Consider the following 19,317-nt stretch of genomic DNA (forward strand, 5'->3'; position numbering starts at 1 on the left):
CCCGTAGACACGCCTCCCTCCCCACCGGCGACGCGACTTATATAACAGTGGTGCCCGCCCCCAAGGGCTCCCGGTGCCGGAAGGAGGGGGGCAAAACCATCGATCCCCCGAGTTCGCCGCTGCCACCACCATGAGGTTGCTTGTCCGGGCTGTCGTCGCCGCGGGGCTCGTCGCCGGCGCGCGCATCCTGCAGACCAACGAGGAGGGCTGGGCCGAGCAGAACGTGCGCCTGTTCAACGACGCCCTCCGCGCGGCCGGGCACGACGTCGTGCTGTCCTGCCCGGCGTACAACTCGTCCAACCATGGTGAGCGAGCCCCCCCTTGCCCCCCTTGCCCCCTTGCCCCCCTTGCCCCCTTGCCCCCCTGCCACCCCTGGCTAAACCCTGGCAGGCATGTCCGACAAGGAGCCGCGGCCCAGCCAGGCGCCGTGCCACTACAACAGCTGCCCGGAGAGCTTCGCCGGCACGGGGGCCAACGCCTCGCGCCCGGACCTCAACTGGGTCAGCTCGTACGCGGTGACGGCGGCGCGGCACGGCATCGAGCGCACCGGCCCCCGGCTGTGGGGCGGCGCCCCGCCGGACCTGGTCGTCGTGGGCCCCGGCGTCGGCCCCAGCACGGCCCTCGGCAACCGCCGCTCGTCGGCCGTCGGCGCGGCCTGCTACGCCGCGCGCCGGGCCAAGGTCCCCGCCGTGCTCTTCGCCGGCGCCAACCGCCGCGGCCACCCGTGGAACGAGCCGCCCGCCCTGGACAGCGCCGTCTTCGCCCGCGTCGCCGCCAACGTCACCCAGGCGCTGGTGGACGCCGGCCCGCCGCCCCTGCTCCCGCGCGGCGTCTACCTCAACGTCAACATGCCGCGCGTCGCGGCCGGCGGCTGCGCCCGCGCCGACGACGTGCGCTTCTACCTGACCCGCACGGGGTCCGGCTTCGCCTCGGCCCGCGACGTCGCGTGGTGCCGCGGCACCCGGCTGCCCACGGAGATCTGGATCCAGAACCAGATCCCGTGCGCCGTGTCGCTGACCGTCGTGGACGCGCTGGACCTGTCGACCGCGCCGGCGAAGAAGCAGAAGCTGGTGCTGGACAGGCTGAGGCCGCTGCTGAGCTGCTTGCCTTGAGGGAAATTCCGCAGCGTCGAATATCTGGGGAAAAGCGGGCACGGGGAGAGGATGATGCGTGATGATGCTGCTCCGCGAGGGGGGACGGGCGAGAGCATCTTGGCAGATGGGGGCGGGGGGCGGAAGGGGTCATGGGCTTTGATTGTGCGGCAGGTTTGCTCCTGGGTTCTGTTTCTAGCAAGATTGGTTCAGAGTTGCTTCGGGTTGGACTGTAAGAGACGCTGGCTGACAAGGTTGGTTGGCTCTGCTCCATGCAGCCGGGGCTGTCTCGCGGGTTTGCCTCAGTATTACTTACATCCCTCACGTAGTTGGTGAGCGACGCGTGGTTGGAAAGGGGAACATTTGGTTGCTCCGCAGAGTAATAGCAGACGCACCCCGCGGTTTCGTACAGGCTGCGGCAATGGTTGCTGGTGAGCGACTAAATCCCTCCCTCCCATCTCTCGCGACATGTGCACCAGACGCCGGCAAATGCGGGGATCCAGCCGCCTGAGCTTCTCGTCAACCGCGCCAGGACTAGATGGCGGACAACTGACGACGGCATGGATGGACACGGGGGCAAGACGGACACCACGTTGTGGCCGTCGGCTCAAATCATGTCCCGATGGCCCAAGTCACCTTCACCGACACCGACTGGCAAAAATTTGCTCGTCTGGGGGGGAATTGTGTGTATTTTGAGAAAGACGTGCTTCCCATCGTTTCTGTTTCCTCTAGCCCGAGCGCAGCGCGATTCATCTCGAGCACATTGAAAAGCAAGGTGTCCCGGACGCCCATTCGTGCATGTAGATTCCCTTTGTACCTCCCCACACCCAGACAGACAAAAGCCTCCGCTGGATCTCGCCGCTGATTGTTCTCCCTTTTTTGCCCTCTTTTGCCTTTATTTTTTTTTCTTGTTGTTTTTGGCCCCAACGGCATCGTCCTTAGATCTTCTTGCCGACCTCGGAGATGGACAGAGCTGCAAGCATCAGATACTGTTAGTCGTCCGTCGAAAACTGCCCTGCGCACGCTTTGCGTCCAGCGCAGCTCGTGGCCGCGGCCGCGACGCGAATTCAGGCTGCCGCGTCGAGGGGCAAGGTGTCCGAAGAAACGTACTGGGAGGCAGGCTCTGCTTCAGCTTCTCAGCCTTCTCGGTGTCCTTGAGCACCAGGGTGTACAGGTGCTTCTGGCATCGGACCTTGAACTTGACATTGCTGGACTTTTTGTTCTTCTTGATCCGCGCGGCTGCACACGGGGGCGTTTGGTCAGCAAAAGGTCCACGAGGTTTCAGAGGCGTCGGCCACGTCTCGAAACCCCCTCGTCCTGCACGCGGGCCAAGGGGCTGAGGGCAGAGCAGTTTTTCGTCCCGGGCAAGGGAGAGCCGCATCAGTTTGGGAGGGCGCCGCAGAAAACATAAAACGTACACGAAGCGTCCTTGCGACGGCAGATCTCGATGAACTAGACGCACGCATCAGCACGCTGGGCAGCTCTCGATTCGGGGGCTCCGCCGGGGGCCGCCAAAGGCAGCCGGACGCCATACCTTCTTGATGTCGGCGACCTCGCGAGGCATTTTGGCGGTGTTGAATAGGGCTGTCTGGACAGGTCTCTTGACAGGGCAGGCGACGATGTCGGATGGAGGGCGATGGATTTTGGAGCAAATTTGATTTTGTGCGCGGCCAGGCGAGCGATTCCGCGGGGCCTGGCGCACGGGCCAGCAGGTGTGGCTTGGCGGTAGCCGTCGGGGGTGTGGGCCGCTGTGGCTGTGGCTGAGGCTGAGGCTGAGGCCGAGGCTGAGGCTGCCTGTGGCCATGGCACTTGGCAGCGGGTTGTGATCTTGGATCATGGATCATTCAGATGCTCCCTCCATCCAGCTGCAGCACAAGACGACGCAACTCCTGCAGACACCCATCAGCTCGAGGGCGAAAATGCGAAAATGCCAACCGCACTAGACAATGTCCTCAAGTCCAAGGTATAGCAACCCCCCACTCCCTCTTTTCTTGCCTTTGAAACTCAACACTCCCTGGCAACTCTCCGCAAACCGCCTCGCTTCGGCACCGCGCAGAACATGGTCCTCGGTAAGTTTCGGCAGCCAGCCGCTCAGCACCAGCCTTCCGGCGTCAGCAGCAACCGCTTTGGCTAAAGGACTCACTGCACGCGCGCAAAGCATTCGGCGGCGCCGTAGTCGCAGCCGCCGTGTGGACGATCTGCGGCTCGGAGCTTTTCCCCCGGCAGCCGGACCCGACGGGCGATCCGGAGACGTGGACGCGGGAGGAACTGACGAGGTGGCTCGCTGCTGTGGGTTGGATCCCCCCCCTTTACCCCCGGGCGCGCGTTCGCTGCGGTGAGCTTGGTTGCTGACGCGGGGGTCGTGAAGCGCAATCTGTTCCCGGGGGGGACCGACACGAGGGAGGAGCTGCTGGCCAGGGTGCGGGCGAATAGCAGGATAGCCCGGCCGGGATGAGGGATGGCGGCGCTGCTGCTGCTGCTGCTGCTGGTACGACGCGGCAAACGCTTCGGCTGCTGAGGAGCGGGAGGGCGGTGGCGGGAACGCACGAGTTGGGCGATAATCAATGTCGTGGTGGTGCTTGAGCTTCCACCGGGTGCGTTTTGGATGGGCCCCAGCAAGTTCCCTTGGGAATACTCGTTTGGCTCAAGCGGTTGGCGGGGATTTCCGCAGGCAAGGTCTTGACGGTTGAATCCTGTTGCTCACTGTCACAATGGAGTCCGTGGTTTGATGGCGACTGTCGTCGATTCATCCGCAGAGTAGACTGCTGAGACTCTCGTGGACCCAGCTGGTGAAGCTGCTGGTCAAGAGGTCGTGGCAAGCATGGCTGGCAGTGCAGCATCTTGATGGCCGCCGGTGTTGCTACTTTTGGATTGATGCCGCCTGCCTTGGCTCCGGCGTCCATCTGATGGCTATTCGGTACCGCGGTGCCGTTGGCCAGCCCCAAGGTGCGAGTACCTGCCTGAACGTTGAAAATGACGTCTGAACTTGTGAGTGTGGTAAAAGACACAAAGTCAACATGGCACGCTCCAACGCGTACCCTCAACTTCATAGCCTGGTATGGCCAATGCCAGCGGTCTGATCGGAGTAAGCGGGACGCGGGAGAATTGGCATTGCACTGCACGTTACATGCCACCGCGGGCGGGCAAGTATGCTATCATCAGTCACACGAGTATCATGCTTAATAATGAATTGATTTTATTACGATTATTTTATTACGATTATTTTATTACGCTTATTTTATTACGCTTATTTTGTTACGCTTAAGCATGCATCCCTTTTCCGAAACCCAATCTTAGTTGCCTTTATATCCTTTACTTGCTCGATTGCTCTTCAAAAATCCTTGTCATCCTATTCAGCTCGAGCCATTTCAGCCTTCTCCTAGTCGGCGTATCTGGCTTCGTCTTTTGAATGCAGCTGTTCCTCTAGGCTAGAGGATATTGTCGGAATCGCTGTCGCAAGGTGCCCAATTGGGCATATTGCGACGGATGTGCCGCGCAACCGCTGCGCACGATGTGGCCACTTTTGCCCCTTTGCCCCTGTGCCCCTGAGCCCGGTAGGGCACGCGGGCAGCCCGGCCCGACCGCGCCGATGCACGTGACTACGGCACGCACAAAAAGGCCACATCGTGTAATTCCTCTTTTGCTTCCTTTCTTCCTTCTTAGATAGTCAAGTCATTAGTAAAGTAAATAAATCCTTTACTTGGTGATCGCGCGGTACATAATACCACGCGCGCAACCCTACGTACAACTGGGTATACCGAGTTCCTATCAACATTTGTGTCCTTTGCTTGCTCGACCGCTCTTTAAAAATCCTCGTCATCCTGTTTAGCTCGAGCCATTTCAGCCTTCTCCTAGTCGGCGTATTTGGCTTCGTCTTCTGAACGCAGCTGTTCCTCTAAACTAAGGGATATATCCCGTATTCTTATCACTATTATTAATCCCACCAGATTAATGGCCCGGTCGTCTACTCTGGTTCGGTCCATCTCTTCGGCTAGTAGGAGGAAATAATAGAGCCTACTAAAGGATATAAAAATAGGCACCGGCTCGCACTCGGCAGATAGTATAGTAGGGGCGAAATCGCAAAGGTCTAGGCGTATTTCTTCGTCTGTACTGTATGGCTGTCCATCGAGCGATCGGAATGCCTAAAATTAGTAAGCCTTAGCCCCTATGGCTGATAATAGAACAGCATACTTTGCTTGAAACGACTTGTTTAAGTGCTAGCTTCTAAACACCTTCTTCGCCTTCTATAGGCGTGAATTTTGCAAAGGCGCCTGTAACGAAGTGGCCCAATTGGGCCCTAAGCGGGTGTCTGCGCATATCGTCTAGGTTTTGGCCCAACCTTCTGTCTGACCATTAGGCCAGACAAAAGAGTACGTATTGTACTAAGTTACCATACTTAGTACAATTGACACCTATATCCCCTTTGGCCGCGCGCACTTACTGAAGCCAATGACCTTGGTATGAGACGGGCGTAGCCCGACTCCTTGACAGAAGTATTGTAAATGCCTTGTGCCTATTGGCGCTAATGACGACTTTGGCGGCATTGCATCGTGATATGTTATTTACCACTAAAGTCGTATGAGGATTGCGTTTTTTACTGTCAATAGTGCATACAAAGCCCTCAAGACGTTGGGTCCTGAATCGCAGTAATTGCATCTTGTGATATATGGTATCCATACTTAATATCAGATAAAGGGATAATATAGGGCGTCGGGGTTGCTTCTGAAGCCATTATGTAGGTAAAAGTCGTGATAAAGTGTGTGGTGGTGTAGAAAGGAGAAATGTGTATGGAGTAGCAGGAAGGAAGAAAAATGCGGCACGTTATTACTCATCCCTTTGGCTGTGTTAAGGTGCAGCTTTTGTATCGGTCCCACTCTTTGCTAAATACCTACTAGGTACCCTCTTGGCAACTGGCCTAGTCACCAAACCTTTATCACTGAAATCCTTATGCTAGGAATTCTGGCATTTCTAATAGAGCCAATAAGTAACATCTTAAGAGTTAGTGATGACGCCTTTTCTATCTGCCTTTATCACTGCTAAATGGACAGCTTAATATATTGGAAATAGCCTGGTTCTTGCGAGCCGGCCCCACTCAATGGCAGAGGGCTATTGCTGCAGTGTGCGTATCTCCGTATAGCAAGAATGAAGCACGATGGCATTTGATTCAACAGAGCATGCTCATGCTGCCCTGCCCTGCCCTGCCCTGCCCTGCCCTGCCCTGCCCCATGCAGTGTCGCATGACGGCGATGCAAGCAAGACGCCTGCAGCCAAGCGGTTTTGCATCTTGCATCTTGCATCTTGCATCTTGCCATCCTTGGCTTCTCCCATCAACCGCCGACATTGTCCCCAAGCAACAGAAATCTACAGTAGGCCGACAACCGCCCAAGTCCTATGTAGGTACCTAACGTAATCAGGTACGTACTCTGCAGCTGCCGCAGTGCAGTGCCGCTCCGGCTGCAACGCCCGCGCCTGCACGTGTTGTGTTGTGCTGTGTTGTGTTGTGCTGTGTTGTGTTGTGCTGTGTTGCGTTGTGTTGCGTTGTGTTGTGTTGTGCTGACGACCCTGGCGGAGGCGTTTGGACTTGGCCTAGCCGCACGCGGCACCACGACAAGTTGACACCATCAGTGGATCGATCCCCAGCCTCATCGCTCATCGCCCCTTGTCGTCTCTCAACTGACGGCGCCATCTGCACCCTCGGCTTGCAGAGATACATGCCTTGTCAACAAGTCGGAGTCGGATCAAAGCCAGGCTGCGCTTTGGTGGACCGCCCGCGTGCTTGGTAGCAGCATCCCTTCCATCAACCGACTACAACCTCCCCAAAAGCTCGACGTCGGCCCGGCGGCGCAAGTCTCGGTCGAAACGAAACCTCGCCCCGGCCCAGATCGCAGACCCCAGATCGCCCATCGCCCATCGCCCATCGCCCATCGCCCATCGCCCATCGCCCATCGCCCATCGCCCATCGCCCATCGCCCATCGCCCATCGCCCATCGCCCATGCCGCCAGCCCGCGAACAGGGTGTCTGTCGATGGTCCCCACCATCTCGGCGAGTTCATCTTCCTCCTTGTTGAACTGGGAGCCCTCGGCCCACCATGGCCTTCTTTGAGGACCCTCGACTGCGCCGGCGCTGGAACCAAATAGCCCATGATGCCGAGACGGTCACGGAAAACGCCGCCGCGGGCGTCTTCAACCTGCAGCAAAACTACATCAATCCCTGCTTGAGCTCCATAGCGCACTCCATCGAGCAGTGCACCGCGGTTTGCCTGGGCGATCCGGAAGAGCGGCTGCGCCGACGAAGGGAGCGCCAACGAGCCCGCGATCACGCCGAATTCGACTTCGACTTTTACGACGACTGGTATCAGGAGGAGCAAGGCGGCGGCGGCGGCATTTTGGGCAGCTGGGGCGGCGAGGACTGGGATCGGCTGCTCGCCGGCGCGGGAGGCGCCAGGAAGCACGGGGGGGAGACGACGGAGCAGCCGCGCCGGAAGCGCGGCATGAGCTACGGCACAAGAGGCACGAGGAGGAAAGCGAGCACGGCCGACGACCCCACCATCATCCCGAGCACGCAGCCCCTTGGCTTCCTGAGCAAGCTGCCGTGGAAGATGGGCGGCACCCTGCGCTACAAACCCAGCGCCGCGGATCTGCAAGATCACCCCGTCAAGCACGATGCGGGGGAAGCGGCGCCGCTGCTGGCGCCTGACGACGCGTCCGCCCACGGCCAGGTGCTGCGCATGCCGCCGCGGCAGCGAAGCGGGACGACGGCGTCGGCGGGCACCTCGGACTCGTACAGATCAAGGGGCGACCTGTTTCCCAGCGACGGCGAGGGCGAGGAGGATGCCATTCCCCTGGCTGACGACGTGACGTACGACATGATCAAGAAGGACGACCGGAGCAGCGGCAAGACGAAGAGGAGCAGCAGCAGCGGCAAGGGCAAACGGCCGGCCGGCGGCTTCTCCGGATCCAGGACCGTGTCACGGTCGACGCTGGCATCGACCACCACGTCGGCAGACTCGCCGGACCGCGAGCGCCCGCACTACCCGCTGGCCCCGGCGCCGGGAGCGGCCGAGACGCCGTCCGTGGACGACTTGCGCGCCGAGGAGGAGCGGCTGCAGCGCGAGCAAGACGGAGAGTTGGCGCGGCGCAAGGAAGCCGCGCAGCAGCTCGCATGCGAGCGAGGGCTCGTCGCGGCCAGACCGCAGGTCCAGGCGCACGAGATTTCGCACCTCGAGTCCGACGTGCTGGTCGAGGCAGACGAGCCGCCACCACGGCATCCCGCGGCCAACGGACGAGAAGAAAAGGGGGCGCAACAGCCTCCGGGACGCGTCCCTGGGAGAAGCGACCAAGACGCCTTTATGCGGTTCGCGGCTGCAGAGCCTACTGCACCCGAGGCCGTGGGCCGCAACGGTGATCAAAAGGCCGCAGCGACGAGGAAGGCGACGGCCACGCCGACTACGCCGGCTTTCCAGGCAGCGCGCTTGCCTCGATTCGGGTAAATGGGAGCAAAAAACAGGAACCAGGCTGTACTCTAGTTCCATCCATTCACATCCACCGAGAATGCGAGAAAGCCGACACGAGTTGCGGGGAAGGGGGGGTGTCATAGTTAGCCAGCGAAGCATTGCACGAGGCGGGGTTTTTTTTTTTTTTTTTTTTTTTTTTTTTATCCTTTCTTGCAAAGTATAAAAAGCAGAGAGGTTTGTGAGGCCAAGCCCGTCTACATGCTGCTATTGACGTGTACCGAGTCGGTCGGGTGATGGATCGATCCGTCGGCCATGGCCGCATCACGCCTCCCGAGGTGGAGGTGCCACTTGCCTCGGCAGGGCGTCGGCTCCCCGCACTCGCGGCGAACGGATAGGGGGACTGGGGGGGTCCTGGGGGGCGCCCAACAGGGGCGAGTGGACGAGACAGCGCTGTTTCGCACCTTTACTTTTCCCCGACAGACATCATCTTCCCGAGTCCGGGCTGTCAGCTGTGACACCCTACCCTTGGCAACCAGTGTATATCTCGTTGCTGTCCTTGCTCAGAACCCCAACCCTCCCTCCCCTTTGGTCTTTCTCGGTCATCATCGTCCACCTTTCGTCCACTTTTCCGAGACGCTCAACCTCGTCAACCCGCTTTGGTGGAGAGCTGCGCCTGGCGCAACTGGTCATGATCCAGCTGACACGTTAAATAAAACACCGTCCCGACATTCTGCAGAGAAAAAAAAAAAAAATAAAGGCTTCCATGGCGCCTTCAGGTCCCATCACGACGCCCCTCACCACGCTGCTGGGGATCCGGCATCCCATCATGCTCGCGGGCATGGCGCACACCGCCGGCGGCGAGCTGGCCGCCGCCGTGTCCAACGCCGGCGGGCTCGGCGTCATCGGGGGCTTCCAGTACACGCCGCAGCAGCTGCGGGACATGATTGACGACATGAAGGCCCGCTGGGAGCGGCCCAACCTCCCCTTTGGCGTGGACCTGGCGCTGCCCCAGGTGGGCGGCGGCGCCCGCAAGACCAACCACGACTACACCCACGGCAAGCTGGACGAGCTGGTCGACCTGGTCATCGAGAGCGGCGCCTGCCTCTTCGTGTCGGCCGTGGGCGTGCCCGACAGGCGCGTCATCGACAAGCTCCACCGGCACGGCGTGCTCGTCATGAACATGGTGGGCCACCCCAAGCACGCCGTCAAGGCGCTCGACCGCGGCGTCGACATGGTCTGCGGCCAGGGCACCGAGGGCGGCGGCCACACCGGCGACGTGGCCAGCTCGGTCCTGATGCCCGCCATCGCCGACGTGGCGCGCCGGTACCGGCCGCCCATGCTCGGGGGCGGGCCGGCCCTGGTGGTCGCCGCCGGCGGCATACACAACGGGCGAGGGCTGGCCAGCTCGCTCATGCAGGGCGCGGTGGGCGTCTGGGTCGGCACGCGCTTCGTCGCCTCGGCCGAGGCCGCGAGCTCTCAGGAGCACAAGCAGGCCGTGGTGGAGTGCGGCTTCTCCGACACGGACCGCACGCTGGTTCTCACCGGGCGGCCGCTGCGGGCCCGGCTGAACCCGTACCTGCGGGCGTGGGCGGCCCGCGGCAACGCCGCCCAGGAGCTTTGCGACCGGGGCGTCATCCCCATCGAGCACGATTTCGAAAACGACGTCGAGGACATTGAGTTCCCGCACATCATGGGCCAGGTCGCCGGGGCGATTACCAAGATCCAGCCCGCCCGGGAGATTGTGGATGAAATGGTGGCCGAGGCCGTTGAGCAGCTGAGGCTGGCCGACGCGTACCTGAGCCCAAGCTCCCGCAGCAAGCTGTGAAGGGGAAGGGGGGGGGGGCTAGTCGGCGACGGCGATGGCGATGGCGATGGCGATTGCGCAGAGGATATGCGAGGACCTGTCTTGTTTTCGTGGCTGCCGTTGGGTGCGTGGACCGGCTGTCTGATTGGCCCGGCCTGTGTTTCAATGTGGCGGGATTTGGAGAAGTCATCGAGGATGGAGGGCGGCAGTGATGGCAGAATCTCACCTCACCGCCTCTGGTTGCACTGTTCGGGAGGACCTGGGGCCACCGACCTCAAAAAAAGGAATCACAGGGGAAAACACTACGAGTCCCAGCTTATTATTGTCCGCACAAATCAGACGAGTAGTAGCATTCTATTTTATCCATGTTGATTGCCGACTGCAAGAACAGGCGCCTGCCTGGCTCGCCTTGAAATTTGTCCGCAAGACCAAGCACCAGCAACGGGCCAATCAGAGCCATCTCTTGTGGTGGGGCCGATGCAGCAGACAGCAAGTGGATACCGATAGCGACTCCAAACTTTTCTTTTTCTTTTTTTCTTTTTTTTTTTTCCCTCTCTTCTCGGCCCAAGAATTATCGCCGCGTCGCGGATTCGTCTTTGACCGCCTCGTCTCCTCGCTGGTTTCAAAGCCCGGTTTACGCCAGAAATCATCTGGTACTGGACCTTTCCCACCCAGCGGTTACCGGCTTCTCGCGATGAGTGGCATTGCCAAAAAGAGAAAGCGCAACGGCGCCGAGCCCGTCCTCGCCGCGCTGGCGAAAAAGTCCAAAAAGGCCAAGAACCCGCCCAGGATCGAGCCTGAGCCTGAACTCGAACATGACAGTGACAGTCAGGACGAAAGCATCCAAGGCGAAACAAATCAAGACAACGGGATGGATGATTCCGCCGACAGTTCCGACGAGGGTTCCGGCTCCGACAAGGAGCCTTCGGCTGACGACGCCGACAACAAGGATCAAGATGGCGACAGCCCCGTTGGAGACCTGGCCGCCGCCAATGCGCCGCTGCTGCCTGCCGCGACCGACTCTGAGCTTTTTGAACAGCTCAAGCTCTCCGACAAGACTATGAAGGCTATTGGCGAGATGGGCTTCACCAAGATGACCTCGATACAGAAAGCGGTAGGTGACCCCGTCGGTTGGAGGCGTGGGCCGCCAACTAGCCTGGTTTCTCCGCCGCCGCCGCCGCCGCGATAATTAACATGTCCCCCCCCCCCTCGCTTAGGCTATCCCGCCGCTGCTGGCTGGCAAGGACGTCCTCGGCGCCGCCAAGACGGGTTCGGGCAAAACGCTCGCGTTTCTGATTCCCGCGATCGAGATCCTCAGCGCGCTACGTTTCAAGCCGAGAAACGGCACCGGCGTGATTGTCGTCTCCCCCACCCGAGAGCTGGCTCTCCAAATATTTGGCGTGGCGCGGGAGCTCATGAAGCATCACTCCCAGACGTACGGCATCGTGATTGGCGGCGCCAACAGAAAGGCAGAAGCAGAGAAGCTCTCCAAGGGGGTGAACCTGCTGATTGCCACGCCCGGCCGGCTCCTCGATCATCTGCTCAACACCCCGTTTGTGTTCAAGAACCTCAAGTCGCTAATCATTGACGAGGCGGACCGGATTCTGGAAGTCGGGTTCGAGGACGAGATCCGGCAGATTGTCAAGGTGTTGGCCAACGACGACCGTCAGACCATGCTGTTTTCCGCGACGCAGACGACCAAAGTCGGTGGGTAGAGACGATTTTCGATTGCTACGCGCACATTTTTTTTTTTTTTTTTGGCGCAATGGACGAATCTTGGCTGACAAAACATGCTTCAACCAGAGGATCTCGCGAGGATTTCGTTGCGCCCAGGCCCTCTGTACATCAACGTTGACGAAGAGAAGCAGTTCAGCACGGTCGACGGCTTGGAGCAGGGCTACGTCCTCTGCGACGCAGACAAGCGCTTCATCCTCCTGTTTTCCTTTCTCCGAAGAATGCAGGCCAAGAAGAAAAAGGTCATTGTCTTTTTCAGCAGCTGCGCGTCCGTCAAGTACTATGCCGAGCTGCTCAACTACATTGACTGCCCGGTCCTGGACCTGCACGGCAAGCAAAAGCAGCAGAAGCGGACAAACACCTTTTTCGAGTTTAGCAACGCCGAGCACGGCATTCTGATCTGCACCGACGTTGCTGCGCGAGGTCTCGATGTAGGTCGGGGCTCGGGGTCCAAGCTGTAACCCCTCTTTGCTCCCCTCCCCCGTATGAAAAGCCATCGCTGACCCCCGTGTTCTGGCGCCCCGATAGATCCCGGCTGTCGACTTCATCGTTCAGTTCGACCCTCCCGACAACACGCGCGACTACATCCACCGCGTGGGCCGCACGGCCCGCGGCGCCAACACCAAGGGCCGCAGCCTGCTGTTCCTCCAGCCCAACGAGGTGGGCTTCCTGTCGCACCTCAAGGCTGCGCGCGTGCCCGTCGTCGAGTTTGACTTTCCCTCCAAGAAGATTGTCAATGTGCAGTCGCAGCTGGAGAAGCTGATTGGCAAGAACTACTACCTGCACCAGAGCGCCAAGGAGGCGTTCAAGTCGTACCTTCACGCGTACGCCTCGCACAGTCTGCGGTCCGTCTATGACGTGCACAAGCTTGACCTGGCTCGGGTGGCCAAGAGCTTTGGCTTCACCACGCCGCCGCGCGTCGACGTCAACCTGGGGCAGTCGATGAGCAGGGACAGGGTGCAGGGCAGGAGGGCGTACGGAAGCCAACCCCGCCAAGCGGCGAGGGGCGGTCGCAGGTGAAGGCAGGGGGGGGGGGCATGTGGTGGGATGATGATGAGGGGCTGAGACGGCGGGCATGTGGTGAGACGGTGAGGGACTGAAGCGGCGGGATCGAGAGGGGAAGCAAAGCATGTCGTCAGACAATAGACTGAAGCAGCGAAATGGGCTTTTGGGCGGAAGCCGGCGTTAGGGCGTGCTGGACCGGCCGAGATGGCTTCACAATCTTGCCTTTTGCATTTTTGTCATCCGCGAGCTTTTCACTTGTCATGTCGCAAAAAGAATCTAGCAGAACGAGCAGTTGAAATTTGCTCCCACGTCCAGATCCCTCTGCGGTGGGCTGGTTGGTGGCGGTTGGTGGTGCGACGACTCATGACGATGCGAATGGCCTCGTATGAAGACGTACCTCCAAGCCATGCAGCGCCGCAAGAACGACGAAGCCGTTGCGCATCCACCACGGCTCTTCACAAGCAGCAGCACGACAAGGCAAAGTCTACTACAACCGTCTGGCTTTCCCCCATATCCCTCCCCCCCGCGCGTGTCTGAGCCCGGCACCCCAGGCAAACGACGTCAACGGGAGGGGCGACAATTGCACGTCCGTCACAGGCGACTCGGGTCCCACGGGACATAAAAGGCGGCCAAGTGTCACTGCTGCGGCCGGCCAGAAACAGAAATCATGACGACTCGTTCCTCCCCCCCCAAACATCCCATCCCCGCAACGAAGGCATTCTTCTCGCCGGTGCTTCCGCGAGTCAGCCCAGACGCGCGCACCCCCCCCCCCGGGGCCTCGTCACTCGTGGCGGAACGGACCCTGGGGGGGCCTGTTCCTCCCGCTCACGTCCTTCAACGCCTTGTCGGCGTGCTGCTCGACGTCCCTCCGCGCCTCCGACGCGTCTCGGTACCCGAGGCGCTGGGCGGCGCGGTCCTCCACCGTCTCCGCCTTTCCCTTGACGCTGCTGTCCCGCGGCCAGATGAGCATGTACGCCGCGGCGAGGGCGAGCGCTCCGCCGCCAAGCATGGCCCTTTGGGCGAAGCGGGCGAAGACACAGAATACGTTAGCCGCCGCCGCCGCCGCCGCCCCCCTCGTTTGGAAGCCCCCCGCGGGGGAGCAGGGTAGATAGAGTCTTACCAGTTCCGGCGGAGGGCGTCCATCCCCTGGGGGGGGGTGTCGGGCGGCCGCTGCTGCCCGCCGGGCCCGCCGAGGTCGTCGTTCGGGAGCTTCTGCCGCCGGGCGGCGGTGTAGCTGAGCGGCCGGGCGGCCGGGGCGGCGAAGCGTCGCAGGGGGGTGAGCGCTCGTGAGGCCATGGCGAGTTCGGGGCTGGGGGCGATGATTTGATGCGACGGGGTAGTTTGGGGGGGGGAAGTCGGAAAGAGGACGCTTGGCCCGTCGTGGCGGCGGCGGTAAATATATACCCATGGCGCGGTGGCATGGTACGGGTGGTGTGTGGTGATGCAGCCATGACGCAAGGGTGGGCTGCCGGGGAGCGAAGCGAACGAACAAACGACCTGGGGCCCGTAGAAAGCCGCTGGCCCTGCCGTCATGCTTGGTTGACGCCCTTGTGCTGTGCTGCTGGCCGGAGCCGTCGTCGAATGGCAGAGCCAAGCAGCCATGATGCCCGCCGTGTCGAGAATCCGTCGTCGCTGCTGGTTCGGGCCGTCTGCCTGGTCTGCCGGGCGGGGAAGCAGCAAGAAGCTGTCGATGAGAATGCCCGCCGCGTGAGGTTTGGCGTCGAGGGCCGAGCAACAACCTGCGTCGTTCTGTTCTCTGCCAAGGGTCAGGCTGAGGCGTTGCGGGCTGACGCGGGATATTCGGTAAAGGAAGTGAACATGGGAAGAAGACAAGAGAAGAAAATGAAAAAAAAAAAAAAAAAAAAAAAAAAAAAAAAAAAAAAAAAAAAAAAAAAAAAAAAAAATCGATTGTTCTCGGCATCGCCGTCTCGAGTTTTCTCAGTTGTGCTCTATTTACCCTCGTGTCAATGTGTGTTCATCCACAAACCCGCCAAGCAACACTACATTTACTCCACCACCCATCCCTTGCCGGCAACCTTTCTTTGCCTGACCTTCCTCGCCGGCAGTGGCCAGCCCTGGCCGCCGGTGTTTTCTGCTCGCAAATAGGGAATGACCCAGCATTCTCTGGCCAGGGCCCCGTCTCCCCCCGCCGCCGCCGCCGCCGCCGCCGCCGCTTTGACTTCTTTGATGGGCTTGCCGTAGCCCAGCAGGGGGGTGTCCTTTGCCAGGCCGGCCAGCTGCCCGCCCGTAACGTCCGTCAGACAATGCATGCGGACCTTGGGCTTCTTCTCGCCGTCCGCGTGCGACGCCGAGGGCCGCTGGAGGTACGAATAGACAATGTACTCGGGGCATTCCTGCACGCTGACGTGCGCCAGCGGCGACGTCGGGTGAATGTACACCAGACCGTCGCCCCCCGCCTCCCCCGGGGCGTGCAGGGGCACCAGGGGAACGTAGGGCACGTCGATGGACCGCTTGGGTTTCCTGTAGTGCTCGGGGGGCGTCGGGCAGAGGTCTGCGCGAATGGCCACCTGGTCCACAAAGCCCGCCGCGACCATTTGCTTGAGAGCGCTGACCTGCTTGGGCGACGGCGGGTCGAGCCTGTCCTGGTGCTTGAGGCTGGCCAGCAAAGGCACGTTGCCGCGGAGAAGCTCGGCGATTTGCCTCCGGAGCTGCTGGATCTCCCGCAGCACCTTGAACCGCACAAAGTGCCGCTCGCACCAAGCCTCCGTCGGCTCGTGCGCAAACTCCCCCACGACCTGGAGCAGCTTGATGGCGTCGGACCTGTCGTCCAGGAAGCAGAAGCCCCTGTGCGCTTGGTTGAACATGCGGCGCACGTTGGCCTGCCGGTCCTCGGCCACCACGTCTGCGGGGGTGCGGATCGCGGCCTCGTCCTTGGCGGCCAACGCCGGTATGGCTTGGGCCTCGGGCAGGAAGACCTCGGCGGCCGACAGGCCGGCCACGAGCGCGATTGCGTACGGCAGGCAATCGTGCAAATGGCCCACGAGGAGGATCCTTGCGAACCGCGGCGACAGCGGAAAGACCGACATGGTCTTGCCGACCTGGGTGATGTGGCCCGACGGGGAAAGCGCCGAGAGGTACGTGAGCAGCTTCTCGGCCTTGGCCAAGCTTCGCCGGTCCGGGGGCGTGGGAAAGGGGAAGTTGACGACGTTTTGGAGGTTCATGGCCTTGAGCTGCAGGACGACCCCCTCCATCGGCATGCGGAGAAGCTCGGGGTCCGCAAACGGCGGAAAATCCCTCTCGTACACGGCCGACGAGTACAGCCTGTAGCAGTGGCCAGGACCTGTTCTGCCAGCACGGCCGGAGCGCTGGTTCGCGCTCGCTTTGCTGATCCAGCCAATCTCGTAGCTTTGCACTCCGGTTTGTTTGTCGTACCGTCTTTCCTTGGACCTCCCGCAGTCAAACACAAACCTCGTGCCGGGAATGGTCAGACTCGTCTCTGCCACGTTGGTCGCCAGGATCACCTGACGGGTACCTTCGGGAGCTGGCTCAAAGACTCGCAGCTGCTCTCTGGTGGGCAAAAGGGAGTAAAGGGGGAGGATTTGCATCTTTTGCGGCGCGGCTTCTTGGTCTTGTTCTATTTGGAACTCTTCCTCGTCCTCTTCGTTTTCCGAGTGCAAGTCTGCCACGTCGTCGTCGTCGCCGCCGCCGCCGCCGTAATCATCGGCGTCTCCAAACTCAATGTCTTCTACTTCCACGGGAGCCTCGCTTGCCGATATCTTTACCCTGGGACCTTCGGCTGAAGACAGGCCACCAAACGCTGCCTTGAGTCGCTTACTCAGCTGCAAAATCTCGTTTCTTCCTGTGAGGAAAACGAGAAACCCGCCCGGCGGTAGCTTGCGATGCCCGCGCGTAATCTTTCGGAAGGCCTCCTCGACATAATCGGGGTGCGTTTTGCGCGCAAAGTGGACAGTGACGGGATGTTGCCGCCCTTCCACCTCCAGCACCGGCGGCGGTGCAGGAAACAGAGTCGGGTTCATTGTCAAATCCTCTATTCTCAGAGTCGCTGACATGATGACCAGCTTCAGAGGCTTGACGGTCGGATCCTCCTCGGACAGTTCCGCGCGGAGCTTGATGACTCGGCTGAGCATACCAATCAGGATGTCGGTATTGACGCTCCTTTCATGTGCCTCGTCAATAACGATGGCGGAATACTTGCGTAGCGTGATATCCTGAGCTATTTCCCGGAGAAGAACGCCATCCGTCAGAAACTTGATGGCCGTCTTGTCGGAGACGGTGCCCTCAAACCGGATCTGATACGCCACGACGTCGGAATGCTCACCACCCAGTTCCTCTGCCACTCTTCTGGACATTGACACGGCAGCTACGCGACGCGGCTGAGTGACGGCAATCATGCCTGGGGTCGGCGAGTTTGCCGAACCGTAGCCCGCTTCGTAGAGAAACTGCGGGACCTGGGTTGTCTTTCCCGATCCGGTCGATCCGCAGATGACTACTATATCGTTGTTGTGTATCGCTTCCATCAAGCGCTGTTCTTCGGAAACCACGGGAAGTTGTAAGCGAGCCTCTTGTATCTCGCGAGACCTGCTCACGGTGACAGTGAAGGACTTTCTCGCATCATTCACGGTCGGCTGCAGCTCCATTGGCAGGGGATCCTGTTCGGGAGCCCTTGGCTCGAAGTTGTCTGGCTTGGGAACCTGCCACGGGCCGGCAGCGTTGCCTTCTGTTGTCTGATAGCCTAGCGCCTCGTTTCGTTGCTGAAAAGCCCAGGCTTTAAATGCCGATGATCGTTGAGCAGCTTGCTCATTGCCTTGTTCACTGTCGGCGCTGTCTGAAGATTCCTCCTCGGACTCCAGGTCGTCGTCGTCGTCGTCGTCAACTCGGGGACTGTCATCGCCACTGGATTCTCGATCCGAAGAGGCATTTTGCTCCTCTTCATCGCTCTCAGCATGATTCTCGCCCTGTAGAACGCTCCGTGTGCTCGATTCTGCATCGCTTCCTTCATTTACATCGCCGTCGCTCCCCAGACCACCCCACTCTTCATACTCTGGCTCAATCTTCTTGGTCACGGCGATCGTTTCCAAAGGCGTCGTTTTCGTTCTCACCCCCCCTCGCTTCTGCTTCTTTCGCAAGACTGGCTTGCCTTGTTCGTCTTGTTCCAACGGTCGCTTCAGACCCGATCCGATCGGATTAGCGCCGGCAGGAGCGCCCAGCCTGGCTTGGGCGGTCGCTACTGAGGGCATAGGCACCGCGGGCGCTTTCTCACTGTCGCTGTCGGCTCTTTCCGAGTTGGCCGACAGCGCTCTTTGCTCGTCGTCGCTGTCGGCCGAGTCGGAGGCAAGAACTTTTCTCGCCTCGAGAAGGACGTCCTCGTCGCCCTCCAAGCCCGCCCGTCTCTCCCGTAAAGCGCGCGACAGGGCCTGCCTCTTTGTTTCCCGCCCTTGGCCGAGCGACCTACTGCTCGCAAATAGCGACGTGTCGATCCGGCGCGCGGCAAGCTTGGCAAGCAGCTCCTTGTTCTCATCCTTGCGCAGTTTATTGTCGATGTATTTCTCGAGACGCTTCGCCTTCTTCCCGCTCACTTTGGCGCCGTCTTGCTGCAGTTGCTGCTTCAACTGGGCCCTTTGTTCCCGTTGCTTGGCTTGAGCGGCGGGCAGGACTTCGGGGTTGGTGTCTTGGACCGGGTGCTGCGCGTTTTGCTTGGCTTTCTCGCGGGCGAGCACCTTGTGCTTTCTCTGACGGGGGACAAATTTCGCCATGATGCCTATCTGCCTGTTATTTCATCTCCCTGGTGCACAAACCATCGTCGGCCAGGTGTTTGCCCATGGCCGTCCGAGGTTTTTCTCTGGTCCAGAAATTTATTTGTGCCACGGGAAACCGCCAAGATCTGCAGCCATTTTGGGACTAGCGCGGGGCTTGGTGCCTCCGACCAGACCCCATTGGGATTTACACATGTCCCTACCCGGAAGCTGTCCTTGATTATCCCTTTGGCTGTGTTAAGGTGCAGCTTTTGTATCGGACCCACTCTTAGCTAAATACCTACAAGGTACCCTCTTGGCAACTGGCCTAGTCACCAAACCTTTATCACTAAAATCCTTATACTAGGGAATTCTGGCATTTTTAATAGAGCTAATAAGAGAAATCTTAAGAGTTAGTAATAACGCCTTTCTATCTGCCCTTATCACTGTTAAGTTGACAGCCTAATATTGTGGGAATAGCCTCACAGCGCTATATGCCTGGCCCTATGGGTGCG

The 19,317-nt window shown here is 60.1% G+C and overlaps 7 protein-coding genes across 7 annotated transcripts; 5 read left to right on the top strand and 2 right to left on the bottom strand.

The window, feature by feature from the left end:
• Positions 1-130: 130 nt before the first annotated feature.
• Positions 131-1,112, top strand: UV8b_06976 (uncharacterized protein; the record flags this gene model as incomplete). Its single annotated transcript, XM_043144473.1, has 2 exons — positions 131-305; positions 391-1,112. 2 exons carry the CDS (start codon positions 131-133, stop codon positions 1,110-1,112), a joined length of 897 nt encoding a protein of 298 aa, XP_043000408.1.
• A 917-nt stretch (positions 1,113-2,029) lies between these two features.
• On the bottom strand, positions 2,030-2,895 carry UV8b_06977 (uncharacterized protein; the record flags this gene model as incomplete). The annotated part of the gene is made up of 4 exons (XM_043144474.1): positions 2,030-2,064; positions 2,202-2,330; positions 2,510-2,543; positions 2,626-2,895. 4 exons carry the CDS (start codon positions 2,893-2,895, stop codon positions 2,030-2,032), a joined length of 468 nt encoding a protein of 155 aa, XP_043000409.1.
• A 123-nt stretch (positions 2,896-3,018) lies between these two features.
• UV8b_06978 (uncharacterized protein) lies at positions 3,019-3,546 on the top strand (the record flags this gene model as incomplete). The annotated part of the gene is made up of 4 exons (XM_043144475.1): positions 3,019-3,054; positions 3,148-3,160; positions 3,250-3,380; positions 3,460-3,546. 4 exons carry the CDS (start codon positions 3,019-3,021, stop codon positions 3,544-3,546), a joined length of 267 nt encoding a protein of 88 aa, XP_043000410.1.
• A 3,634-nt stretch (positions 3,547-7,180) lies between these two features.
• On the top strand, positions 7,181-8,581 carry UV8b_06979 (uncharacterized protein; the record flags this gene model as incomplete). The annotated part of the gene is made up of 1 exon (XM_043144476.1): positions 7,181-8,581. One exon carries the CDS (start codon positions 7,181-7,183, stop codon positions 8,579-8,581), a length of 1,401 nt encoding a protein of 466 aa, XP_043000411.1.
• Positions 8,582-9,308: 727 nt separating this feature from the next.
• Positions 9,309-10,370, top strand: UV8b_06980 (uncharacterized protein; the record flags this gene model as incomplete). Its single annotated transcript, XM_043144477.1, has 1 exon — positions 9,309-10,370. The coding sequence occupies one exon, from the start codon at positions 9,309-9,311 to the stop codon at positions 10,368-10,370; it is 1,062 nt and encodes a 353-aa protein (XP_043000412.1).
• A 673-nt stretch (positions 10,371-11,043) lies between these two features.
• UV8b_06981 (uncharacterized protein) lies at positions 11,044-13,103 on the top strand (the record flags this gene model as incomplete). Its single annotated transcript, XM_043144478.1, has 4 exons — positions 11,044-11,463; positions 11,567-12,056; positions 12,153-12,514; positions 12,612-13,103. The coding sequence occupies 4 exons, from the start codon at positions 11,044-11,046 to the stop codon at positions 13,101-13,103; spliced, it is 1,764 nt and encodes a 587-aa protein (XP_043000413.1).
• Positions 13,104-15,094: 1,991 nt separating this feature from the next.
• UV8b_06982 (uncharacterized protein) lies at positions 15,095-18,823 on the bottom strand (the record flags this gene model as incomplete). The annotated part of the gene is made up of 1 exon (XM_043144479.1): positions 15,095-18,823. One exon carries the CDS (start codon positions 18,821-18,823, stop codon positions 15,095-15,097), a length of 3,729 nt encoding a protein of 1,242 aa, XP_043000414.1.
• Positions 18,824-19,317: the final 494 nt, after the last annotated feature.

This window comes from Ustilaginoidea virens, chromosome 5 (genome assembly GCF_000687475.1).
Source record: "Ustilaginoidea virens chromosome 5, complete sequence".
In the NCBI taxonomy this organism is placed as follows: Eukaryota; Fungi; Ascomycota; class Sordariomycetes; order Hypocreales; family Clavicipitaceae; genus Ustilaginoidea; species Ustilaginoidea virens.